General features: G+C 41.7%; 1 protein-coding gene across 2 annotated transcripts in view; it reads right to left on the bottom strand.

Moving 5' to 3' along the window:
• Positions 1–13,634, bottom strand: part of VIPR1 (vasoactive intestinal peptide receptor 1) — a 418,060-nt gene that overhangs the window by 211,407 nt on the left and 193,019 nt on the right. For both annotated transcript variants that reach the window (XR_004538192.1, XM_033931776.1), the window contains exon 3: positions 11,923–12,030. Coding sequence is in view for 1 of the 2 variants with exons in the window: in XM_033931776.1 (XP_033787667.1) it covers positions 11,923–12,030 (108 nt within the window). In the remaining variant the exon portion in view is untranslated. The remainder of the gene's footprint in view (positions 1–11,922; positions 12,031–13,634) is intronic.

Raw genomic sequence — 13,634 nt, 5'->3', positions numbered from 1 at the left:
GTTGGGTACCCTCCTGCCACTATCTTTGGGAGGGCTGGGGGAGGGGGTCAGCAGGAGGGCTTGGGTACCCTCCTGCCGTGATCGTCAGGGGGCGTTTCTGTTGGCAGGAAGGGTTGAGCACCTTCCTGCCAGTGATCATCAGGGGGACGGGTTCTGTCAGCAGGAGGGGTTGGGCACCCTCCTGCCACGATCGCTGGGGGGAAGGGAGACTTTTGCGGTCGTAGCTGCGGCCGCTATACTAATCACGGCAGAGAGATCCTTGCCGCGATTAGGTACAGTGGCCGCGTCTACTTACCATGTAGGCCAGCATTTTGCTAGCCTACATTGTAAGCGTCTCCCTACTAGGGAGACGTGTAGGGCTGCCTAGGTTCGCTTAAGGCTACCGCCAAGCCTTAGGCGAGCTTAGGCAGGCTTGCGGGCCTCTCTAGGCTCCCTGGAGGCGCCTTCAATATAGGCGGTCTGCCTGGGAAGCATTTTTTTTTTTTTTTAATATTGTGCAACGTACTTAGCTCAAATGTCCTGTGCCAAAACTGTGCACAATATATGAAGAATTCTTTGTTTAAATCGTCAAAAGTTTGAATGAATGAAATGAACTTAATGTTTTGCTATGAATTGAACAGTAATTTAAAATGAACTGTGGGCTTATTTTAGCCGACGTAACAACGGTTTGAAATACTTTTTAACATTCCAGCACTTTTTTCTTTGCACTTTCTGCTGTTTTTCTATGAATTTTTGGCTTTTTTAGTCTTTTAAGCACTATAGCACTTTCAACTTTGATGAATTTGAATGAAATGAAGGATTCATAAATTTAAAATAAGGAGTTAAGATATACTTGAAACATAATGAAATAAAATGAAATGCAAGAAGATAGTTAAATTGATACTCTAACAGAAGTTGGTCTCGAGTTTCAAAAAATGATATGCTGATTCTTAAATTAAAACTAAATCAATTTAAATTACATTAAAAGTTATATGTTGATTCTCTACTATATTAATTCAAATTAAATTAAAAGTTATGTTATTTAATTAAAGTAATAAAATAAATATTTTGGTTAGGAGGTGGGGAACTAGCCTGTGATGCTATAAGGAGGCAAGAGATTAATTCATTTTTCTCTTGAATGAGTCCCAGCTGGGAAGATTTACTCCTAAGTCTGAGGCATGTCCCCGTATTAATTAATCAACAATTTAAATAATTAGATTTAAGGTTTATAGAAACCTTTGGAATCGGTGTCTCTTTTTTTTTTTTTTTAAGTTCAAAAAGTTTATTAAATTTCCATAAGATGAAATAACACAAGAAACAACAAGTTCAGTCTTTCATAAAGCAATGCATCAAGAGTACCCAATATAACAGTAGGATTCTAAGTTCAGCAAGCGCATTACATAACGAAGATTTTTGTGAATGGTTTTTGGTATTTGTTTATTTTATCAATATAGCACCATTCGAACTTTTGTTGTTTTGTTGTTATCAACACATTATACATGGGCCATGTTTTGGCAGTACTTTGCCTTCCTCAGGGGTCCTGATGTTTATGTATCGATGTGGATTGGAACAAAAGAGCTGTGATTGAATGACACAAAAGTACCTGACCCAGAAACTTAGGTGAGAATCTCATGGCTCCTAACTTGAAACGCCTGCAGAAGGCAAAGTACTGCCGAAACACAGACCGTGTAAGGGTCCGGTTTACATTCTGTGAGCATTGAATATACAGTATTATTACCCTAATATATTTGGCACAGAGTTTTTGTACCTCGTATGTTCATGTTATTACTATAAGTAATTTTGTGTATAGTAAGCATTTTAATAGAAGCTTCATGTATCTACGGTTACTTGTGCTCTACTTTTTGTGTTTTAGGGGTAAATCCTCACACTTAAAACTGAGCGCCGATTCCGGTGCTTAGCACTGTTCTATAAATAAGAACATAAGAAGTTGCCTCCGCTGAGGCAGACCAGAGGTCCATCTTGCCCAGCGGTCCCCTCCCCCGGCGGCCCATCAGGCCTAATTGCCTGAACAGTGTCCCTGACTAATTTTGTAACTGCCTCTAATCCTCTAATCTTATCCCTATAACCTACCTCTACTCCTATCTGTACCCCTCAATCCCTCCGTCTTCCAGGTACCTATCCAAACCTTCTTTGAAGCCCTGTAGCGTGCTCCTGCTTATCACATCCTCCGGTAACGCGTTCCATGTATCCACCACCCTCTGGGTGAAAAAGAACTTCCTGGCGTTTGTTCTAAACCTTCCCCCTTTCAATTTCTCTGAGTGCCCCCTTGTACTTGTGGTTCCCCATAATTTGAAAAATCTGTCCCTGTCTACTCTTTCTATGCCCTTCATGATCTTGAAGGTTTCTCTCATGTCTCCTCTAAGTCTCCGCTTTTCCAGGGAGAAAAGCCCCAGCTTCTTCAGTCTGTCAGTATATGAGAGGTCCTCCAACTCCGTGCTGTTTATAAAATAGCGCTTCAAAAACGTTGTACTCAGACTTCGAGTGTTAAGAACATAAGAATTGCTGTTGCTGGGTCAGACCAGTGGTCCATCGTGCCCAGCGGTCCGCTCACGCCGCAGCCAAAGACCAACACCCTGAGACTAGCCCTACCTGAGTACGTTCTGGTTCAGCAGGAACTTGTCTAACTTTGTCTTGAATCCCTGGAGGGTGTTTTCCCCTATGACATACTCCGGAAGAACGTTCCAGTTTTCTACCACTCTCTGGGTGAAGAAGAACTTCCTTACGTTCGTACGGAATCTATCCCCTTTCAATTTTAGAGAGTACTCATTTCCTGCTAAGGCGGGAAGCAGACTCTTGAATATGTGACATTATTACCGTACTTACCTCATCGTTTTGAGTATCTGGGTTTTGGGGGATGGGAGGTAGGGAAGTGCTATTTTTCCTGTTGTTAGCATTCCATTGTATAGCAGCACAGTTTGGCAGGCATTTGTTGTCTCTCATATAGCTGGCGGTGTGTGTGATGCCAGTTGTTTTTCTTTGCAATTTGCTGCTTAATAAAAATGATTTAAACATAAAATAGCGCTTCTTTTTTTTGGCATCCAAAAGTGGGCGCCATTTACAGACTCTAGTCCATCTGCCAGTGTGTCTTCCTGGCCTAAGGGCCCTGTTTATAAAATTACCCTCCACGTTTATTACTTTGGCAAGATGTAAAAATTGCCATGCCAATAAAATGATCTGAATCTGACGTCAACGAGAGAACATATGGAGTGCAGGAGCAGCCTAGGGGTTAGAGCAGACAACAAGGTAAGCCCAGTTCAAATCACACTGCTGCTTCTTGTGAGCTTGGGCATGCCACTTAACTCTTCATTGCCCCTCCCTTTTACTAAACTGTGTTAAGAAATAGGCTTAGCGCATCCTTATTTCAGCCTTTCCCATGTGTTGGAGTATTGTGTCCAATATTGGTTGCCATACCTTAAGAAGAATATGGCGATACTTGAGAGGGTCCAGAGGAGAGCGACACGAATGATTAAGGGTATGGAGAATCTTTCATACGCTGAGAGATTAGAGAGGCTGGGGCTCTTCACCCTGGAGAAGCGGAGACTCAGAGGTGACATGATAGCGACTTACAAGATTATGAAAGGTATAGAGAGGGTGGAGAGGGACAGGTTCTTCAGCGTACTAGGAACTACAAAAACAAGAGGGCACTCGGAGAAATTGAAAGGGGACAGATTTAGAACCAATGCCAGAAAATTCTTCTTCACTCAGAGGGTGGTGGATACCTGGAATACGCTCCCGGAAGATGTAATAGGACAGACTACATTAAGAGGTTTCAAAGAGGGACTAGATAAAGGGGATTGAGGGCTACAGATAAAGGAGGACACAGGAGCAAAAAGGGCAAAGATAAGAGGGAAGAAGAGGGCTTTCAGGATATAAGGAAGTAGGAATCCAAGGGTTAGACAAAAGATCACGTACAGGTCATGGACCTGATGGGCCGCCACGGGAGCGGACCGCTGGGCTCGATGGACCCTTGGTCTGACCCAGCGGAGGCAAATTCTTATGTTCTTATTTCTAGCACAGCTGTCAAAAGGGCTTTTCTTGTATGACAGGATGGTAATGTTAGGGATACCAGATGTCCGGATTTCCACAGTCATGTTCTTCCTTGAAGGACATGTCCGGGGTTCTGGATGGCTTTTCCGAAACCTGGCACTTTGTCCGGGTTTTGAAAAGCTTCCCGACATAATCGCGTCAGGAAGGGGCATCCGCGCAAGCGCGGACGTAACGGGTTGACATCACATGTACGCATGCTTGGTGTCATTGCGTCGTGTCCGCGCATGCGCGGATGCCATCTGGGGCGGGGCTAGGGGAGCGGAACAAGGCAGGAAAGAGGCGGAACTGGGCAGTCCTGGGGGGCTAAGTCCAAAACAGGCTCCTACATAAAGAACATACCCAAGATCCGGTCCAGAGAAAGGCAACAAAAATGTAAGGGAGTTTGCGTTAAAAGACGTACAAGAAGAGACTGGAAGATAGTAACATAGTAGATGACCAACCTGATTCAATCTAAAAATTTGTTTTGGGGGTTTTTTTTCTTCTTCTTCTTAGCTATTTCTGGGCAAGAATCCAAAGCTCTGCCCGGAACTGTTCTTAGGTTCCAACTATTGAAGTCTCTGTCAAAGTTCACTCCAGCCCATCTTCACCCTCCCAGCCATTGAAGCCCTCCCCAGCCCATCCCCCACCAAACGGCCATATACAGACACAGACCGTGCAAGTCTGCCCAGTACTGGCCTTAGTTCTTCAATATTTACTATTATTTTCTGATTCTAGATCCTCTGTGTTCATCCCATGTATACTCCAGAGGACAGGAAGGACAAGGGAGATACGATACAGATGTTTAAATATTTAAAAGGTATTAATAAAGAGCCGAAAATGTTAAAAACCAGAGGGCACAAGTTGAGGTTGTGGGGTGGTAGACTTATGAGTGTTGTTAGGATATTCTTTTTCACGGAGAGGGCGATTAATGACTGGAAAGCCTCCCGAGGGAGGTGGTGGAGAGGAAAACGGTGACGGAATTTAAAAAACAAGGGATGAAAACAGAGGATCTCTAATCACAAAATGAAGGATATACATTGAACAACTAAGGTCAGCACTGGGCAGACTTACATGGTCTGTGTCCCGTATATGACCGTTCAATTTAGGATGGACTGGGGAGGGCTTCGATGGGAATGCCAGTAATTTGGAAATGGTTTAGATAGACTGGAGTGAGCGTAGATGACAACTCCATTAGCTGGAACCTAAGGACAGTATGGGGCATGCATTTACAGTCTACGGCCCGGAAATATCAAAGAAAAAAGACAATTCAATTTATAATGCGTGAACCTGTTGGGCAGACTGGATGGACCGTTCAGATCTTTATCTGCTGTCATTTACTAGGTTACTATGATCCACCCCCTAACTAAGCTTAGTTTGTGTTAGGTGCTTTGAATGGTGATGGGATAATTGCGCGCCAGACACCAGTGCTGACAATTCAGCGCAAGAAAGAAGCCACGCCGCCGAAAAACATTATTTATAAAGAGCTCTGACGGGGGTGGGGGATCCCCCACACTTTAATGCATAGTGTTCGCGCTGCCGCTGGGGGGATGTGGGGGGTGCAACCCCCCACATTATAGAGAAAACGTAACTTTTCCTGAAAAAATATCGTAAAAAGTTCCGTTTTCTCTACAATGTGGGGGGTTGCACCCCCCACACCCCCTCCAACGGCAGCGCGAACACTATGCATACACCCCCCCCCCCGTCGGAGCTCTTTAAAAATAAGTTTTTGGGCGGCGCGCTTCTTTCTTGCGCTGAATTGTCAGAACTGGATTGTCGGCGCGCTGGTGTCTTGCGCGCCACTGCCTATGAACCGCTCTGGACTCGGGGCCTGCCTCATAGTGGTAGATGCCTAACATCCAGTTCAGAGCAATTTACATAAATTAAGAGGTGCCGATTATTGGCGCCAGTTAAGTCTATTAAACAATTAAGTTAGGTATCTAAATTGACTAGGCGCGCCAATGAATGCGCCTAACTTTAGATGCCATTTATAGAATTTCCCCTTTAAGCGCTAATCTCTCCTTATAGGTGGAGATGCAGGATGGATTTCAGTTCACAGAAAATTGTGAGCCAGCTCACCCAAGTGAATTCCACCACTCATAAGAACATAAGCAATGCCAATGCTGGGTCAGACCTGAGGTCCATCGTGCCCAGCAGCCCGCTCACGCGGCGGCCCCAACAGGTCCAGGACCTGTGCAGTGATCCTCTATTTATACCCTTCTATCCCCTTTTCCAGCAGGAAATTGTCCAATCCTTTCTTAAACCCCAGTACCGTACTCTGCCCTATTACGTCCTCTGGAAGCACATTCCAGGTGTCCACCACACGTTGGGTAAAGAAGAACTTCCTAGCATTTGTTTTGAATCTGTCTCCTTTCAGCTTTTCCGAATGCCCTTTTGTTCTTTTATTTTTTGAAAGTTTGAAGAATCTGTCCCTCTCTACTCTCTCTACGCCTCTCATGATCTTATAAGTCTCTATCATATCCCCTCTAAGTCTCCTCTTCTCCAGGGTAAAGAGACCCAGTTTCTCCAATCTCTCAGCCCTTTTATCAGACATGTCGCTCATCTCTTGCAATTTGTCTCTTCCACAGTATAACCGGAATGTACCGAGTCGCTCCATTCCTCCTCAGCTGAAGAGGATCAAATTAATGCGAAAGCTATGACCGTCGCCACATAAAATATTCAGCCACTGTTCCAGCATTATGAGCCATCACATTTCACTTTAAGAGGCAGCAGGGGCTCATTACATGTAAGCAGCTGAACCAAAATTACATTTAAATGCCCTGAGACAAAATTGAAACATACTGCAAAATATTCCTAGGCATTCCCAATAGGGCCCCCCTCTTTGGAACAGAGCTCTCTGTAGCCTTTAGTTATCTGTGACAACCATCAAAGCAAATTGTGAACTGATTAATGAATGAATACCCACTGGAAGCATTTAAGTGCCTGAATTGCATGCATCATTCTTCAAAGTTTAAGTTCTGAATGTTTTTTTGTTAAATAACCACTGCAGAAACCAAATCTTAAGCTCTCTTTTCAGGTTGTGGCACTGAAAAATGTAAGTACATACTTGTTGAAAATATTGCACAAAGAATTAGGGTTAATCACCATAGAAATCGAACCAACAAACCATTAAAAGAGCTAGAAGTTGCCAACGAAGCCAGTAGCTTAACCGTGACAATAACTGCAGGTATGTATTTCTTTGTTAGGCTTTAGAAACTGAAAGACTCTGGTCCTTTTGAAATGACGTTACTCTTAAGAGAACAAACAGTTTATTTAATTACATGACACTGACATGCCAAGAGTCCAGCATAATTCCAACAGAGGGGTGCTGAAAAGTTCTCAGCCCAACCAACCTTCCTAAATTCTGAGCTTTTTTTTTTTTTTGCCACTGTAGCTGAAAAAAGAATGTTATCTTATTTTGTTAAGTACCAATTTGCAGAAACGAAATTCTCTGTTTTGACATTGTTTCAGATCATTGATTGAATCATATCCACATCATTCTCTTCTTGGTTGGATTGAGAACTTTTCAGCAGTCTTTCATAGTGTGAAGGCTTTCAGTCTTTGATAACCAGAGCTGATACTGTGATGTCATGATGTCTCATTCAACCAATAAAAGCCAACCTCATTAGTGATGTCATAATGGCTAACTGAAAAGCGTGTTATTTTATTTTGTTAAGTGCCCATGTGCCATTGTTTCAGATCACTGATTTAACCATATCTTTTCTTGGTTGGGCTGAGAACTTTTCAACACCCCCTCGTATGGGGCTAGATTCTATAAATAGCCCCAAAAATTAGGCACTGGGAAAAATCTGCAATAAAGGGCAATCCAGAATGAGCACCTTTTTTGAACAGTGCTTAGCCTGGATTTCCATACCCAACTTTGGGTGCAAGGATTTTCGCCTGCTGAAACCTGGTTTAAATCTCGATACATGAGTTGGGCCCGCTGCACCTAAATCTTGTGAATGCCCTTGACCCGTCCATGTCCCTCTCATCTCCACACCTCCATCTGAGTTGCAAATGAACTAATTTAGGCATCCATTGTTATAGAATAGCACACAGCCAAATCCATGCAGAAACCATAATTAGTACCATGTTAGCTCAAATAATTAAATTATTGGATCCTGCTAACAAACTATTTTACGTGAAAATTATGGAACCATACCCTGGGAAGCTTTTAGAGAATCCAGGGAATTCTGTGTAAGTTTTACAGATGCCAGTTTCATAATTTAGTAATGGCCAACAATGACCTACTTCTAACTATGTATTTGTAACGATGACCTAACTGTATTAATAATTGGACTGATCCAACTGTACTAGCAACCCTATTGAATGTCCGTGTTAAACTGCCCATTGTAACTTCCTGGGTAACTGACCCAACCTCTTGTAATGTAATCCAATCTTGAACTGAATAGGTAAAGGCGGAATAGAAAACCTGATTAACATAACAACAAGACTGTTTGGCATTGTTTAGTTGTAGGCGCGCATGGCTCTTCACCCATTTTCAAAAATGAATCTCAAGAGCGTTCTGAAACCATGATGTACCAAATGAACATTCTGGGATTGGTAAGTCAACATAATATAACATAAGAATTTATTTCTAAACCGCAATTACCTTAAAGAATGCGGCAGTCAAACTAATCTTTGGACTAAAAAAATTTGACCACGTGACACCCTACTACCGGCAGCTACATTGGCTGCCAATGAAGGCACGCGTAAAGTTCAAATTTGCCTGTTTCTGCTTTAAAGCATTACACGGACTTGCCCCCAAATACATTATTGACCTTTTCTCCTTCTCAACCTACAGACACAAGAGAAGTTCACATTCCAACTTCGTTTCCCCCCCAGTGAGAGGTTGCAAACTGAAAAAACACCATGAATTCCTTCTCTCACACCAAGCAGCATCATGGGGTAAAGACCTAGAACAATTACTTTCGCCCTCTACTTATGAGGTATTTAGGAAACGTCTAAAAACACACCTGTTCCTAAAACATCTTGACAACTGATCCACTTATCTCTTTCCTCTCAATAGCGACCTACTGTCCTTTTGATCACTTTTCTCCTCAACAATGAATTTCCTGTCTTATTACTTCTCTTTCTTCTTCCCCTCTTGAAGTCAGTCAATTTGTACCTTTGCTTAATCTTTTGTAAACCGCATAGAACTTCACGGTATTGTGGTATATAAGCTGTTATTATTATTATTATTATTATTAAAGTTCAATGCAGTTAACAAAAGATTAACTAGAAAGCATAATTCAAAATGATGGATACATTAATATTAAGAACCTTAGGGCTCCTTTTACAAAAGGTGCGCTAGTGGTTTTAACGCACGTTTAGCGCACGCTAAAATGCCGTGTGCGCTAGCCGCTACCGCCTCCTTTTCAGCAGGTGGTAGTTTTTTGGCTAGTGCGCACTAATTGTGCTAAATACACTAGCAGACTTTCGTAAAAGGAGCCCTTAGAGAACAAGAAAGTCAAAACACTTATGCGATTGGCAGCAGCATTGCCAACCCCATGAGTGTTTTGGGTTAAAAAAAAAAAAAAAATTTCATAGCTCTTCAGCAGGTAAGTTTGGATATGTAAATTATTATTGTATTGTATTGTTCCCCAAATATTGTAATTTTTATTATGTTCATCGCTCAGAAATATGATTAAGCGATCGATCAAAAACCTTATTAAACTTGAAACTTGATTATACAGCCAAAGTTATGCATCCAAAAATGGAGAGTGCGTTTGGGGCATTCTGGACATGACGTCATGTAAATGTATAGCTTAGACATTTAAGGGGTGATATTTTCAGCAGCTAAACGGGCTGGATTCAGAAAATAGTGCCCTTAGGTGGCACTAAGATCCACACTTTTAGCACTTTGCAATCGGCACTTAGGCCCATATTCTATAATTATGCCTGTTTTTAGGCATCCAATCTAACATCATGTGATCTCATTGCCATTAAGTATGTGGGCAGAATGTTTTATTTATTTTTCTAGGTACTTTGCCAAGTTTCCAAGTTTATTTATAATTTGATATACCACAATCAACATGTATCTGGTTAGTTTACAATGCTAAAAAATGTAAAATTTGAAAATAAAAGTAAGGTGGGACAAAGACAGAACATATATTTTTTTATTTTATTTATTTATTTTTCTATACCGTTCTCCCAGGGGAGCTCAGAACGGTTTACATGCATTTATTCAGGTACTCAAACAGTTTTCCCTCTCTGTCTAATGTACCTGGGGCAATGGGGGGATTAAGTGACTTGCCCAGGGACACAAGGAGCAGCGTGGGTTTGAACCCATAACCTCAGGGGGCTGAGACTGCAGCTTTAACCACTGCGCCACTCTAGAAATCATAATGTAGTAAAGGTGAGCCAAGTAGAGAACAGTCAAGCCATTGTGACATCACTGATGAGGCTGGCTCTTAGGCATTGGTGGAATGAGGCATTACAATACCAGCTCTGGTTATCAGTGGCTGAAACTTTTCACACTATTTATTTATTCAATTTTTATACTGTTCTCCTAGGGAAGCTCAAAACAGTTTACTTGAATTTATTGAGGTACTCAAGCATTTTTCCCTGTCTGTCCTGGTGGGCTCACAATCCATCTAATGTACCTGGGGCAATGGGGGGATTAAGTGACTTGCCCAGGGTCACAAGGAGCAGAATGGGTTTGAACCCACAACCTCAGGGTGCTGAGGCTGTAGCTTTAACCACTGCGCCACAAAGACATTAACATATAAAGATACAAGTAGGCCTAGTAAACGTAGGCCAAGGTTTTCAAGGCCTACATTTCTGGCGCATATCTAGGGTTAGCAGATGTCCGGATTTCCCCGGATGGCTATTCAAAACCCGGCACTAGACAAAATCGCGTTGGGAAGGGGCATCTGCGCATGCAACGAGGTGATGTCATGCGCGCGTAATGCCACTGTGTCATGTCTGCACATGCACGGATGCCGTATGGGGCGGGGCTGTGGGCGGAGCAGGGCATGACAGAGGCGGAACTGGGCAGTCCTGGAGGGGTGTGGCCACGGGTCCGTATTTTCCCGAAGGAAAATCTGGCAACCCTAGGCATACCTTTTATGTGAATTGTGCCTGCAGAAGCGATTTGCGATGCTTAACGCCACTTCCGGTGTTATCCACGCCTACAGTGGTGTTAGGCATCATAAAGCACTTCTGTTGGCCTGATTCAAGTGCCTTTTTTTTTTTTAGGCGCTGGTAGGCACTTACATTTTCTCTTTTAGATATATATATTTTTTTCTTTTTTTAAACAGCATTTTCAATTTAAGTTAGTTGCCGGTAGGGCGCTTACCGGCACCTAACTTAAGACGCCATTTATAGAATCTGGGCCTCTGTGTATAAAGTTTTCCACCCCCGTCGTATCAGGAAAAATGCCGGCTTTTCTTGATTATGCAGGGATAGCCATTCAGATGATAACGCAAAATTGGAAGAGCTCTGATCGTCTCAACATCCCTTTCTGGTGGGCAAATTTATGCACTAGTTACAAATATGAAAAAAATGAATGCGAAATTGTTAAGGAATAATAAGGCATTTAAATTGATGTGGGGCCCATTGGCAGCTTTTATTGCATCCATGTAATTGATATTTTTCTTTAATATAGGTTTGATTTCCTTGCACATCCAGGATGGGACGGGGGAGGGGGGGGAGTGGTATCTTATAGTACTATGAATAAGTGTGTTTATTTCATTGATTAGTAAAAGGGAGGGGGGGAAATGATGATTTTAAATTTAAATTCTGTAAATTCAAAGTGCTTCTTTCTGTTTTGTTATGTGTTCAGACATGTATCTGTATTGCACTATTCGTACTTGAAAACTAATAAAGAATTTAAAAAAAGGAAAAATGGGCATTAAAGTACACATCCACGTTTACATAAAGTGAACCATAACTTACCTTGCGTATTAGAAAAGAAGCTGAAGTATTTCGGACATTGAATCACTACAATTTGTCCTACTGATGCCGAAGGCCAACAAGTAATATTATCAAACATCTTTCTGCATCCTGGAAAATAAATTGAAAAACCTTTATTGAAACCAAAATACATCACAGATCAAATGTCCCCAGTTATATGATTCTGAAAATCTATGTTGAACGAAAACCTGGAACCCACTACTTTAGCTACTGCTTGACCTTTCTTAAAACCAGTTACGCTATCCGCTCTTACAACCTCTGACAACGTGTTCCAGAGCTTAACTATTCTCTGAGTGAAAAAATATTTCCTCCTATTGGTTTTAAAAGTATGGGAGGAAATATTTTTTCACTCAGAGTATAGTTAAGCTCTGGAACACGTAGGAGGTTGTGGTAAGAGCGGATAGCGTAGCTCAGGGATGTCAAAGTCCCTCCTCGAGGGCCGCAATCCAGTCGGGTTTTTGGGATTTCCACAATGAATATGCATGAGATCTATTTGCATGCACTGCTTTCATTGTATGCTAATAGATCTCATGCATATTCATTGGGGAAATCCTGAAAACCCGACTGGATTGTGGCCCTCAAGGACCGACTTTGACACCTGTGGCGTAGCTGGTTTTAAGAGGGGTTTGGACAATTTCCTGGAGGAAAAGTCCGTATGTTATTTTTTGTTATTTTTTTAAAATTCTTTATTAAACTTTCAACAAGTGATTTAAAAAATTACAATTCTGTACACTTTAATATCACTTATTAATCAAGCATATTCATATAATAATTCCTTCTTCCCTCTCTTCTCCCAAATAACTTAATTTCATATAACTTTAGAAAACCTCAAACCTACCCTCCCCCCACCCTATACTTCAATAATTAAAAGGGGAAGAAATAAATTATTAGTTATAATCATTACAATAATTTGTTAATGGCTCCCAAACATCATTAAACCTTTTAGACCGTCCCTGCTGAATAGCTAAAATTCTTTCCATTTTAAAGATGTGGCACAATGAATTCCACCAAAAATTATAATTTAGTCTATCATAATTCTTCCAATTTCTTGTAATTTGTTGAATGGCAACTCCTGTCATTATGAGTAAAAGTTTATTGTTTCTAGAGGATATTTGACTCTTTGCCCTCTTTGATGTAGTCTGTTATTGAGAAAGACATGGGGGAAGCCACTGCTTGCCCTGGATCAGTAGCATGGAATCTTGAAAGTCTTTGGGGTTCTGGAATCTTTTGTTACTCTTTGGGCTTCTGGAATGTTGCTACTCCTTTGGCCAGGTACTAGGGACCTGGATTGGCCACCGTGAGAATGGGCTACTGGGCTTGATGGACCATTGGTCTGACCCACTAAGTCTATTCTTATGCTGTCTTTCCAGTTCAGGTGCTTTATTTCCTTTTTTTTGTTGTTGTTCATTTACAAAAGTTTTGTTTTTAGCCTACAGTATTTGCATGTGCTACTCTGCAAATACTCTCTTAGCACATATTTGCAAGGGGGCCATACACAGAGGCATCAAAATGTTTGGCGTGCTGATATCAGATTATGCTAGTATTTCATAAGGGAACTTAGGTTTCCAACATGCACTTTGACTGATTCTGGGTTACAGTCTTTCTCCCAGTATTAGATATGAAACTAGCAGCAACTTCACACTTCTTATTTTTCCTTCTGGGACAGGATCTTCCCCCAGTGATCTTTTCTTTGT

The sequence above is a fragment of the Geotrypetes seraphini genome, chromosome 2 (genome assembly GCF_902459505.1).
Source record: "Geotrypetes seraphini chromosome 2, aGeoSer1.1, whole genome shotgun sequence".
In the NCBI taxonomy this organism is placed as follows: domain Eukaryota; kingdom Metazoa; phylum Chordata; class Amphibia; order Gymnophiona; family Dermophiidae; genus Geotrypetes; species Geotrypetes seraphini.
The sequence above is the reverse complement of the archived record's forward strand: the minus strand, read 5'-3'. Positions and strand labels throughout refer to the sequence as shown.